At 44.6% G+C, this 14,040-nt stretch overlaps 1 protein-coding gene across 1 annotated transcript; it reads right to left on the reverse strand.

Moving 5' to 3' along the window:
* Positions 1–8,140: 8,140 nt before the first annotated feature.
* On the reverse strand, positions 8,141–9,123 carry OR2C3 (olfactory receptor family 2 subfamily C member 3). Its single transcript, XM_023616975.2, has one exon. It carries the CDS (start codon positions 9,121–9,123, stop codon positions 8,158–8,160), a length of 966 nt encoding a protein of 321 aa, XP_023472743.2. The 3' UTR covers positions 8,141–8,157.
* Between the last annotated feature and the right edge of the window lie 4,917 nt (positions 9,124–14,040).

A 14,040-nucleotide genomic window follows, 5' to 3' on the forward strand; every position in this document is an offset into this window, starting at 1 on the left:
AGTTGCCCCTAGGCTCCCCTGGCCTAGGAAATTCCCCCTAGCTTCCTTTACTAGGATATGCACCTGTACCCCCTCAAGACACCTAGCATTAAGACTCGAAAGAGCTCATGTAAAAGTCAGGGTCTATGACTTGACTAAGGAGGTCCAGATTTCAGGAGAACTCACTGAGGCACCCAAGGAGCACAGTGAAGCTGGAAGGGCTCGATGGGCCCATGCTGGTTCCAAGCATCTGTTCAAAGTAGATTTCAGGCGATCTCAGGAACATTTCTCTGAAATCCTGTTGTCTATGTCAAGAAATGTCAGTGCAAACATCCAATAACCATTCTATAGATAGAAGAGACAAGGCTAATTTTACTAGAGCCAGGCTGAGGGCTACAACCTGGGAAGGCAGGCTCCACAGAGGAAGAAAGTTTTCTGCGGAAGCGTGGTTTTCAGTACAGTTTTATACCTTTAGAACAAAGAACACCCATTAAACATGCCTAAGGTACGTAGTCATCAAAATTTCAAAGATACTCAGTTTCAGATTAGCAGGTCAGCATGACCCTGATGTCCCAGAAAGGGAACTTATCTTCAGGAGTAGTGACATGCGCTTACCAAGACTGGTGCTCTGGGAGGGAAGTATGCATCCTTATCATCAAAGAGGTCCTTCTTTTACTTTGAGATAATGTTTGGTGCCCCCTTTACTTTAGTGGTTAAAGCAGATGGACAATGTGCATTTGAAAGGCCATGAGTCAGGCTTCTTTAGTTCAGGCTGAATCAGGTTTAAATCAGAATAGCTACCACATATACCTCAATATGTGAAAACTTCTTGTGACTGTTCATTGGTGTCCTTTAACATCCTTTGGAATAAACCACAATCTAGTGAGTAAACTCTTCTCCTGAGTTCCATGAGTCACTCAGGCAAATTAATCGCACCCAAGGTGGGAGTCACAGGAACTTCCGAATTAGTGCCCGTTGGCCAGAAGCACAGGTGACCACCCGCACTTGTGATTGGCATCTAAAGTGGAGGCAGTCTTGTGGGACTGAGCCCTTAACCTGAGGAATTTGATGCTATCTCCAGGAAAATAGAGTGCCAATTGATTTAAATTGTAACACCGAGCTGACATAAAGAATTGGTTGTTGTGGGAAAAGAACCCGCCCAGAAATACATTTCAGATCAGCGCTCTAAGGGATTGGGGTAGCGCATCTCACTTGGCTCATGTACCCATGGTCAGTCTGGCCTCATTTCCAGGCCGTGCATGCTTGAGTTCAGCATGATGCTTACAGCAGCCAGCAAGGGAGGAGACCCAGGCAGGAAGTGGGGAGCGGGCGGTTCATGGAGAGTTCTGGAAAGATCCAGGGTCTGTTTCCTTCTGTCAGAAGCCATTGAAGACTGTGCAACTAGTTGCCACAAGAGGGACACCAGAGATCAGTAATGGTGGAGCCTAGACGATTCTGGTGTATTGGGTGGAGAAGTGGCCCAATACCCAGAGGTAGGTGGTTTGTTTCCAACGTGACTTGTAAGCATCATTTCTCCTTTCACTGTGACTTTAGGACTTCCATCCAAACAGGATGGGAATTCACTCTGTTCAGGAAGACTCTACTGGAGAGTTCCCAATAATTCCGTTGGACATGGGCCAGGAACAGTGTGGAATCCCTGGTGCTCCTTTCACTTCTCCTTGGACATCAATCTGAGGCACTAATGACACTTCAAGTGTATCTCCTTAGGTTCTGGAGACGATGTCTTTGTTTTCTGTTGAGCATTTTGGTAGCAGTTGGATTAGCAAATGACCTATCAGCCCTCCTTGAGGTCAGGAGGATGCTACAAGCTTGGGGAAACAGGGACCCTTGCCCCCTCATTGCTGCTATCTCTAGAGGCTCTAAAAACTCAACTACTAACCTTGGATAAACCATAAGCAGGCAAAGGGAAATAACAGTGCATCCAAACTCCACAGGAGATTTTTCATCCTCTTTCCAAGGGGTCAGGGAAAGTTTTTAGTATTCAGATTGAAGTTTTTCTTCAGATCTTGAAATTTTTCATCTAATACTTTTAAAATTATTTTCCTCCACTTGTTCTTTGCTCTTCATTTTATGGGTGGTAAACTGAGAAACAATGTCAGTGAAGTCCATTTCCTCACTTCCCAACTTGGGGACTAGTGTCATTGTGTCTCCGACTCCCGAGGTACCTGCTGCCCTACTTCTTCGCCTCTCTCTTCCCTGCCCCTACAGTCCCCAAAAGTTGTGCCATGTTTAGCCAATTATGAACAGAGTGGAAAAGCATGGGCCAGCTTACAGGTGAACCTACATTATACGCCAGCAGCAGAGGGAGACGGACATCATTACACCACAGTCCCTCTGAGTGTCCCAAAACATGGTGGCAAAGGGAAACCTTCCCAGGAGGCAGACTACAGGCAATTAATTAGCTGTTAAGTTCTCAGGAGGGAAATATGCACTCCAGTTTGGACATGCAATGATTTCGGGGCATTGGCTAACAGGTTGGTCTTTTGTTCAGGGATTTGAGATGAAAGAGACTGGGAAACTGATGACGGGGAGGTCTGGTGAGGAGAATGTAGACAGACTTCTTGAGAGGGGCACAGGGCATGAAGATATCTGCATCCTACATAAATGCCCACTAAAGGGCATCCATTGCAGAGACGGATCTCAGCAGTGTGGTGGATGAGATGACTCTTCCAGTAGATGTCAATCAACCTCTTTTGTCAGCCAACCTTGCTCCTGGGCCCATGAATAATTGAACATGAGTAAAGGGGTGGAGGCTATGGATTGGCTCAATATCATGAGCTTTCTTTCACCAAGGTTGACCTTGATTTGGCACATTCCCTGGAGTCTCGGGGGACAACTAATGGCATGTTGATTATATTAGACTCCTTTGATGATGGGTAAGTAATGTTTGTCTTTGTAGGGATAGAAAAACATTCTGGGTGCAGTTTATCTTTCCTTCCCCAACCACTTAGAGAATGGACTTTCAGAATACCTTAATCATCACCAGGGCATCCCACACAACATCACTGATGGCCAGGGAACAGATTTTACAGCAAAGGGAGTGTGGCAACAGGACCACCATTGGAATTCATGATTCTTGCTCCCTCCTCACCGTTCATAAGCAGCAGTCTTGATAGACTGAGGGAATGGCCTGCTGGAGGTTCAGCTATGCTGCAAGCAAGTATCCACACAATACTATGTGAGTGAACACCGCTTTCCTACAGCTGTCGTGTATGCCCTACACCCGCAGTCAGCATGTGAGGTTGTCTTCCCTATAACCTGATGCATGGGTCCAGGAACCATCATGCAAGATGAGGGTGTCCTCCCCACTATTATACACAATAGTCCAGTTGAAGAAGTTCGCTTCATGGCACTGCAAGTTTGGGCTTGGAGAACATAACGGTCGAGCACATGTGTCAACTTGGCTAGGCTACAGTACGCAGTTTTTGTTCAAATGCGGGTGTAGATATTGCTGTGGAAGTATTTTTCAAGATGTGATTAACATCTAAATCAGTAGACTGAGTAAAGCAGATTGTTTTTCATAATGTGGACGGATCACATCCTTCCAATGAAGGCCTTAAAAGACAAGACTGAGTTCCCCAAGGAAGAGGGAGTTGTGCGTCCAGGCTGCCTTTGGACTCACGCTGCAGCATTGACTCCTGTCAGAATGTCCGGCTTCCTGGCCTGTCCTGCAGATTTTGAATTTGCCACCCCCTACATCATGTGATCCAATTCCTTAAAATCAATCTCTCTTCTACACACACACACACACACACCCTCATTGGTTCTGTTTCTCTGGAGAAGCTTGATAATATAGTGGATTTGAAGATCTGGTACTGAAGGAAAGAATACTCCCACTAGAAAATATACACAGCCATGTGATTTCTTTAAATTAGAAGCTACGACTGCCACCTGTTCTATTTGGGCTTCCTATGCCTGTAAATCATCAGACAGAGAATGAAGTCATTCTACCAGCAGGGATGATTAATCCTGATCACTATCAATAATTTGGATTGCCGTTACAGAATGTTACAAGGAGAAAGAATTGGGGCAACTCCCAGTACACCTTTGCTCAAGAGTCCTGGACAATGGAAAAATGCAACAGCCCAACAAAGCCAAGACCTCGAGGACTCAAATCGCACATGAAATAACAAGGATGAAGGTATGGTTCACCTCATCTGGTAAAGAATCCCTGTCCAGCCACGATGCTGGAAGAAGGTTAGGGGATCGTGGATTAGGTGATGGAAGAAGCAGCCATGATTAGAAGTCCTATCTCATACTCATCGAGCGTAGTGGGGACTGTGCCAGCTACATTTTATGTTAAATTATTACTCTGCTTCTATCCCACTAATTTGTGAAAAACACTGATAGTGACTAATATTTTAGATCTTGGTAAGCTTATCCCCGCATTGACATCGCTCCTTAGTGCTGTGGTTGCCAGTGGGAGCTCCTATGTTCCTGGAGTTGGAGATGCAAACTTTCATATAAATTCAGGACAAGGATTGAAACTGAGGGCAAAGAGGATGGACTCCTTGCCCCCGTAGATTCACTCCCCACTTTGTCCAACTTGCTCTGTGCTCCACTACACCAGTGGGTCCCTGGCCTTCAGTTAGTGGTTGAGTTTGGCCAATGAAGTTCATGCCACGAGGTAGTAGGATGGAGTAGAGTGAAGTCAACATATTGAGCCCCTAACTTTCCCCCAGGAGTGCCACATCTGGGTGTTCCTCTCCCCTGTAGACCATGACTCCTGTTAGATACCCCTCCCCACAGAGCCCTTCTGTCCTTAGGTCCTGTAACTGATCCTGTCCTTTCCCCTTCTCGCACAAGTAGTAAAGGTTCCCACTGGAACCAGTCCAGGGAGATATATGTCCCTTGCAGTTTTCCTTGAGTCTCCCACACCTTAGATAATTTTCTTTTTATTAAACTCTACTCAAATGACCTGCTTTGACATCTGATGGGATCCTGATTAACACAACTGCCCTATAGTTGATTAAAACCAGGTTCTCTGCCTCCAAATCCAGACACATCTCCATCCTACCTCACGACTCAGTGGTGGGATGGCAGTGGGCGGGCTAGCTGGAGGGAAGGTTTGGTTTACACCATCTTATTAACTCAGAGAGAAGGAGTACACGCCCTTTTTCTCACTTCAGAGGGAAAGTGAGTTCTGTGCTCTGGGTCTGACACTTGGGAACGCTTTGTAGGGAAGTGCAGGGTGATGCAACATGAAACAGAATTGATGAAACAAATACGTATGATGCAATATTTGGTATGCAGGTGGATTTCATTTTTAAGGCAGATTGTAAAGCAACTTGAGCTCATCACAATGTGTTTCCCTCTCCAACTCCCAATATGTGGGTAATGTTCGTAAAAAAGTTAAAATTATGGTAATATTTGTCCCAGTAATATGTATTCTTGGGAGTATCTTAAGAAAATAATTTAATAGAAGAAAGAAACCTACAACCATCACATAACATAGCAAAAATTAAATAAAAATAGACTCAACATCTACAAATAAAAATAGTTGTAAATTAAGGAATATCCACTTACTGGAATGTTCTGCATTATTTTCAACGACGTCATGAAAGCCATGTGGATGAGAATCATTTTATGCCGTTTAATAAGAAAAGTGCTCGAGAAGCAGCAGGGCGCCTTGAAACTGACGGCCTAGGTCACATGTGAGCTTCCCTGCATCCAGGCTCTGCTAGCTTGAGCCTCAGTTTCCTCAGTTGTACCATGGGGATAATGACGGTACCAAAGTAATAGCTTTATCGTGAAAACTAAGTGAGTGAAGTCAGAAAAATTTCCTATAAAAATGCCCACCAAGACTAAGCACTCAATATAAGTCCTGTGTGATTGCTGTCAGTCTTATTAGTAAAGGAAATAGAAAGTTATGCCTAAACTATGCTAGTCCCCACTTCTGAATGAGAAAACGTGTGGAACTGGGTAGAAGAGAATAATTAAAATAAGGAGTATTTGGGTAGAATGTGGGTAATTTCATGGCTTCATAAATTTTTAATAATTCTTTTCATTTTTACAGTAAATACATATTCGTATGAATTATCAGTTCTCATTTTCTACAGACATACAGACTCTTAACTTCCAAAAATGAAGCTGTCTAAGGAGCTAATAGTTGATAAGATTGAACCACTGTCACCACCAATACTCTATTTACATTTTATCCAAGAGCCAAATCTCTCAATATCTGCTGGTATTAACCAAAAGAGAAGTCTGAGACACAATATGTGACATTTATGGTGTTTAATTCAGAAAAGTGGGGGAAAATTTTCTGGAGGAAGGAGTTTGGGAAAAAATGACCATCTAAAGAATAACCATGCAAAACATTGTTGAAGTAGATGATTTTGTGGTTCCCCCCATTTACTGTAAGGCTCAAAACAAATAAAATGCCATCTTTTCTCTCTAATCAGAATTTTCTCTCTGGTCAGATTTTCCAGTCTCTAAAATGTCCACAATTATCAACTTCACAACACTGTTTTAAGCTTTAAATCAACAAAGCCAGCGACCGCTCCGTGAACTTGATTTCTCCATCCCAGGCTGGTGCTGTGAACTCGTTTTCATAACCTCCAGAGATAGGTCTCGCTGTAAGAATGAACGAACACACGCTTGGACATATGAAGAAGCTGAGCAAAGGTACCAGTGAGTGGGTGAAAGCATCCTAACAGTTCCCGGAATCAGATGGTCTCCAGCTGAACAGGAGCGTCGACAGTGCAGGGTCATAGCTGATCAGTGCAGCGCGTTACTGATGAAACCGCTAACGGGCTGGAGTCCGACCCAGAGTTCTGCTCTTGAGATGTTTGCGTCTTCAGCTTCCTGCTCCTGAAGGTTACGGACTGTTCTTACTCTCAGCACTTCTGACTCCTAATGTGTGAGATTTTCCTTCCAGTAACCAACTCCCTGCTCTGCAGAAACCAGACTGTCCACCTCTCCACTCCACCTGACACCAGTGCCCAGAGTCAGCACAGACCCCACAGGTCCAAGGGCTCAATCCCACAGCAGCCCTCAGTTCAGAGGGCATCCCGAGTCCCAGGCTGCCACCCAGACTTATGACCAACTGGCTCTAAATCAGGGGTCCCCATGACCCCTTCCTCAGCTTCCATGATTTGCTAGAACGTCTCACAGAACCCAGGGAAATGCTTAACTTTACTGGTTTATTGTAAAGGATGCACATGAACAGTCAGATGAAGAGGTACATGAGGTGAGGTCTGGAACAGTCCCTAGTGCAGGAGCTTCTGTCCCTGGGGGGTTTGGGGTGTGATATCCACCCAACCAGGAGGTTCTGCAAACCCCATCATTTAGGGGTTTTATGGAGGTTCCATTCTTAGACATGAACGACTAAATCACTGGCCATGGGTGAATGAACTCAACCTCCAGCCCCTCTCCCCTCCCTGAAGGTCTGCGGTGGGGCTGAAAGTTCCAACACTCTGATCACATGGTTGGATCCCCTGGCCACCGGTCCCCATCCTGAAGCCATCCAGGGGCCCCACCTGGAGTCACCTCGTTGGCATAAATCAGGTAGGGTTGAAATGGGCTGTTATGAATAGCAAATGAAGCTCCTCTCCCCCATGTCACTGAGGAAACTCCAAGGGTCCTAGAAACTCTGTGCCAGGAAGCAGCACAAAGAACCAACATCGATTTCTTATTATATCACAGGGGTTAAAGGCAAAATGGAAGTATGTCGATGGACAGATAGCTCTAGACTTAAATTGGGCATAAAACACTAATAGCTTTGTAATTACCTAACCTTTATGAGGTTAATAATATCTGCTTCACTGACTCATTATAAATAATGGACTAAAATGTAAAGGACTTCACACAGATTAGGCACCTTCAATGACACACATTATTGTAAACAGTTAACAAAATAATATTATAATTTACATTTATAACCATATAAACAATTAACAATATGATAATTAGCACATATACTACACATAAAACAATATAAACAACTAACAAAATGTTATGATTATTAATAAAATGAAAACAGCAAATACTTTCTCCTCACCTGGTCTGAAAATGGTGGGTGAGCACATTCATCTCATGTTATCACCTTCCTTGAACTCAAGCAACATTGGAATAGAAATGACATCTCAAATATTCTGCCCAAAAAATCTATTTTGATACTTTAAACTTGTTCCTCCTCACTAGTGACTACGGTCTCTAAATGTGCCCCCGTGTCCCCACAAAGCCACAGCTCTTCTCTAACACAAGGTGCCTCAGAGCCTTCTTCACGTCCCTGTTCCTCAGCGTGTAAATCAGGGGGTTCAGCATCGGGGTGACCACAGTGTAGAAGAGGGCCAGGAACTTGCCCCGTTCGTGAGAGTTGCTCTTGGCCGGCTGGAGGTACATGAAGATGATGCTCCCGTAAAACAGAGCCACGACTGCCACGTGGGAAGAGCAGGTGTTGAAGGCCTTTCTCCGCCCTTCTGCTGACCTGATCTTCAACACAGCATGGGTAATATGGCCGTATGAGACCAGGATGAGACCCAGAGGCAAGACAACAAAGATAAAGCTGGCCACGTACATCTCCACCTCATTAAGGCTGGTGTCCACACAAGCCAGTTGCATAATGAGGGGCATCTCACAGAAGAAGTGGTCAATGTGATTGTTCCCACACAGCGGCAGGAGCATGGTGAGTGTAGAGCCCACCATGCTGGTGGTCAAACCCCCGAGCCATGAGGCGAGGGCCAGGCTGAGGCAAAGCTGTGGATGCATGGTGACAGTATAGTGGAGTGGCCTGCAGATGGCAGCATAGCGGTCATAGGACATAACTGCCAGGAGGACACACTCAGTAGCCCCCAGCCAGTGTGAGATATAGAACTGGACCACACAGCCTCCATAGCTTATGGTTTTCTGTGGTCCCCAGAGGTTGACCAGGAGTTGTGGGACGATGCTCGTGGTGAAGCCAATGTCCAGGAAGGAGAGATTGGCAAGAAAGAAGTACATCGGAGTGTGGAGGTGCACATCCACACAGGAGACCAGAATGATGGTGCCATTGCCCAAGAGAGACACCACATAAAACCCCAAGACAAGGACGAAGAGGATAGTTTCTAGCGAGGGTCGTGAAGAGAAGCCCAGGAGTATGAAGACTTCTGGAGAACTTGCATTGGCTATTTCCATGACCATATGCAGCTGGGGGTGGGACAAAAAGGCCACCTGCGGGTGAGTGGGGGGCACAGAATATGAGGCATGAAGAGATTATATCAGTTAGCACATTTTCCATATAAATTTATACCCAGTGTTCTTGAATGCATCCTCCCAGCTGCTCCAAGGATGATGTTGCGTCACCTCCTGAAGGCCAATGTGTACTGTTGCTAAAGGGCACGGAGCCGGCATAACCTGGGGAAAACGGACATTCATGCAAAATCTCTGGCATTGACTTTTACTGAACTATTACTTTGGGAGCAACATCTGCAGTCAACCTAGGTGTTTAGTGCTGAGGATTTGTAGGGTGGAGAATGGCGTTTTATGTGATGGAACACTGCCCAGCATTGAGATTGTGCTTTCTTCTTCTCTCAGTCAATGGCCACACAGAGTCCACCTTGACATTCCTCTTTCTCTCAGAGTCCACACTTATCACAAATTGTTGCTTTCTCATTAAATATGTCCAGATCACATCGCTGTTCACCAGCTCTGCTCCTCCCCGTGGCCCATGGCGCCATCGTCTATCACCCGAATTATGGAGCTAATATCCTGACTCGTCTCCCCACATCCCTGTTACGTCCCTTCACAGTATTCTCAGCACAGCAGCCAGGTCACATTAGACATGATGTGACCATCTTGCTCCACAGCTCCACACGCCCATGTTCTGGAACAAGGCTTGCAGGACTTTCCCCCAAGACATGCACATGCTCACTTTCCCTCCTCCTTCAGGGCGTTTTTAAAAGCCACTTTCAGTGAGCCCTCCCTCACAGTGTTATAATGTTGAGACCCCTCCAGCTCTCTTCTCCTCTTTCCCTGCTTTACATTTAATAATAGTACTTATCACCTTATAACACGTGCTATTCTAGTTTATCGTGTCTGTTTCCTGTCTCTCTCACTGGAGTACAAGTTCCATGGAGCCATGACCTTCAGTCTAACCTGTCTACTTCTGCTCCCCAACGCCGGGCCCAGCGCTAGGTACACAGAAGTCCCTTCATCAACAGTCATTGAATGGCACTTGGTAAAACAGGTCTTTAGAATGGTGTGTGGGCCCATTAGAGGCAGGACTGGAGAAACATGAAGGCCTTTCTGAGGGACTCACAGGGCAATCTCGCAGTGTGTCATCAGGAAAGAACTCTCGGAACCGTCAGAGTCCTGCAGGTGACCAGACTACCCCCTTCTCCTGTACAGGTGGAAGAAAGCAACCGTAACCCAGCAGGACCGGGAGTGAAGCCAGAAGCTCCCGTAGAGGAAGATGCACAGTCTCAGTCTGCTTCAGACGTTCCTGAAAAGTTCTGCAGCATTTCTGTGCAAAAGTATTAATTTTTTTCTTCCCTGGCCTTTGAAAGGAAGAATAAATTCATTATAATTAGAGTCTATGCAGGGGTGAAGAACAGAGCAGCTATAAAGTCAACTGTGAACCCTTTTAAAATCCCAGGGAGTGAAACTTACCCGTTTCTACAGCTGGAAGTTCATCAGACAAAACAAACTTGCACACGTGTACATTCGCAGTGTTTTAAAATACACACAGAGTTCCCATCATGCATTTGGAGAAATGAAACTCTGAGAGCATCAGGCATTTGCCAAAATTCATGCACGGAAGCTGTACCGGTATGGGCTTTATTGAGCCAGAACGCTGAGACAGTCGTCTGATTTGCATGTGGCAGACCACGAAGGCACTGATGCTCTGAGAAAGCACAGGGGATGGATGCTGGGTATCCAAATTGGGCAGCATCGAGAGATGACAGAACATGGGTGGTTCAGAATGTGGCTGTGGGAGAGGAGAAGTGAACGGGGATAGTTCTGTGCAACTGAGTCATGGCACACTAAAGTGACTGCCCCACACTGAGGGTCACCTCAGATGAGCTGGTGAGGACATAGAAAAGGGAAAGGCTGACCTGAAGCTGTGTCGTCCCCTGTGGGTGCACGTGTCTGCTCTGTGGAGATATGGGAAGTGTGTTACTCACACATGAAGAAAATGCATGAACATCACCAAGAGATAGGGACCATCAGTTCTGCCGTGATGTGGTACTTTAGCAGAATTCTTTAGGAAATGAGCCCTTTGTGATGATCAATCTCTTTCTAGAAATGTTCAATGCATACCCAAAGCTGCTCAGGAAATGTACTGGAGCTACACCCAAGACAGCCAGATTCTTAACATTCCCAGTAAAGGAAGAAGTTTGCTCATCCACAGAGATTCACCAAAACTGTCACAATGAAAATCCTTCTTGAAGATGTGACCCCATCTCTAGTCCTGACATTATGACAAAGAAAGAGAGCCTAGTGACAGTTGGGGAAATGTCTTGAGTCCAAATTTCATGAATCAATTACGCAGTCACAAACTCTACCCCTGAATGCAGGCAGCCTGCTAAAATGCCAAAGATCCCAAGAAGAACAAATCAGATTATTGAAATGGATCAGTGCTCCTCAACCTGAACTAGAATTACCAGAAACACTGGCATCCCAGTTCATCTTAAATACCACGAAAACAATCAAGAATGTCACTTACTGATGGCGAGCTAGCAGCAGCTTCTCCCTGTCTGCAGGGGGAAATGATGTATGTCAGGCACCATTTTATTTCAGGGATTGATGCAATCCATGAATGCAGCGCACGTGGCATTAAAAAGTAGGGGAGTAGCCACGGGATTCAGGAAGCACTAAAAATATTGGCGATCACCAAGTCATCAGTGCCCACCTGCTAGATCCTGTTTAAACGCATGTCTGAAGGACACATTCTCAAGTTTAAAAGCAGGAGGTTTAAATTAGGAAGCAGCACTTGCTTTTTCCTAAGAAAACTCTTAGCAGAAGGAGTGAGGCCAGCTCACAGTGTTTCCAGAATAAGAATATATGCCGACCTCAGAGGACCAGTGTGTCATACAACCCTTACAGCCCCAAGACATTCATCTTATCCCCTGGAGCCTTCAGGAGGGACCCTGAGGGTGATGATGTATCAGGAGAGTGAAATTGGAAGGAAAGAAGCTTTTGGGATTTTTTTCCCTAATGAATAATTACGATTTCATTGTTTCTGTGCACACAGAATTGATCCTTCTTATAAATGAAACCTTATTTTAGATTTTTATACTTCCAAAGTCGTTTACAAAACTTAAGAATCAGGTCTCTGTATGCAAAGATTTATCATGTGATGGGGGAGAAAGTCTGAAATATTCGTTCATTACAGTAATTTGGGTACATGCTGTTATAGGTTTTTTTTTTTAAATCCAATCATTTTATTATTGGCGTACACCACAGTGATGAACTAACATTTTCCTTAATAGAATGAGCTTAGTTTTACACATAACATGTAAATTTACCATCATAACCATTTTGAAATGTGCAAGTCAGTGGGATCAAGAGCATTCAGGAAATCGTGCAGCCATCAGCACTACCCAGCTCCAGAACGTTCCACCCCCCGAACACACCCTGAAGCAGTCACTTGCATTTGCCGTCTTCTCCGGCCCCAGATTTCTGGTTTCTGTCTCTATGGATTGGCCTATTTTGATATTCCACATAAACGACATCATGCAGTTCGTGGCCTTTTGTGTGTGGCTTCTTTTATTATGATAATGTGTTCTAGGCTCCTCTGTGTTGTGGTGAGTGTCAGAGCTTCATTCCTTTTGTATAATGTTCCACTGCATGACTTTATGATATTTTGTTTCTCTATTCTTCTTTTGATGGACATTTGGCTTATTCATGGACATTCGGGTTGCTTCCACATTTTGGCTACTATGAGTAGAGCTGCTATGAACATTTGTCTACAAATTTTGCTTGAACACCTGTTTTCAGATATTTTAGGCATACACCTAGGAGTGGAATTGCTGGGTCATATGGTAATTCTACGTTAACTTATTGTGGAACTAATAAACTTTTCCAAACTTTTCCACAGTGACTGCACCATTTTATATTCTTGTTTTATTTTGGGATTTTTTTTTTGAGGAAGATTAGACCTGCGCTAACATCTGCCGCCAATCTTCCTCTTTTTTGCTGAGGAAGACTGGCCCTGGACTAACATCCGTGCCCATCTTCCACTACTTTATATGTAGGACGCGTGCCACAGCGTGGCCTGACGAGTAGTGGGTAGGTCTGGCACAGGATCCGAACTGGTGAGGCCCGGGCTGCCCAAGCAGAATGTGTGAATTTACCCGCTGCACCACTAGGCTAGCCCTCCATTTTACATTCTTGCAAGGACTGTATGTTCCAGCTTCTCCAAATCCTCACCAAGACTTGTTGTTTTCTACTTTTTAAGAAAAAATATGGCCATCCTAGTAGGTGTTGAGTGGTATCTCATCATAGTTTTGGTTTGTATTTCCCTGAAAACTATTGATGTTGTGCATTTTTTAAAACATTTTTCTATTTATTTATTTTCCATACATTATGATTTTATTTATTTATTTTTTTTGAGGAAGATTAGCCCTGAGCTAACATCTGCCAATCCTCCTCTTTTTGCTGAGGAAGGCTGGCCCTGAGCTAACATCCGTGCCCATCTTCCCCTACTTTATATGTGGGACGCCTTCCACAGCATGGCTTTTTGCCAAGCAGTGCCATGTCCACACCTGGGATCTGAACCGGAGAACCCGGGGCCGCCAAGAAGAGGAACGTGCAAACTTAACCGCTGTGCCACCGGGCCGGCCCCTCGTTATGCATAGTTTTATGTACTTTTTGTCACATTTATATCGTCCTTGGAGAAATGTTTATTCTTTGTCCACTTTTAATTGTTTTGTGTCTTTTTTTGTTGTTGAGATACGAAGTCTTTATATATTCTAATTGCTAGACCCTTTTCACATAAATGATTTGCAAATATTTCCCCAATCTGTGTTGTCTTTTCACTCTTCTGATAGTGTTCTTAGATGAAAAGAAAGTTTTCTTTTAAAATTTTGACAAAGTTCAATTTATCTATTTTTATTT

The sequence above is a fragment of the Equus caballus genome, chromosome 14, assembly GCF_041296265.1.
Source record: "Equus caballus isolate H_3958 breed thoroughbred chromosome 14, TB-T2T, whole genome shotgun sequence".
Classification (NCBI taxonomy): Eukaryota; Metazoa; Chordata; class Mammalia; order Perissodactyla; family Equidae; genus Equus; species Equus caballus.

Bases quoted from the DNA above. Each gene is read 5' to 3' on its own strand.
- OR2C3 (XM_023616975.2), bottom strand. From the start codon at position 9,123: ATGGTCATGGAAATAGCCAATGCAAGTTCTCCAGAAGTCTTCATACTC.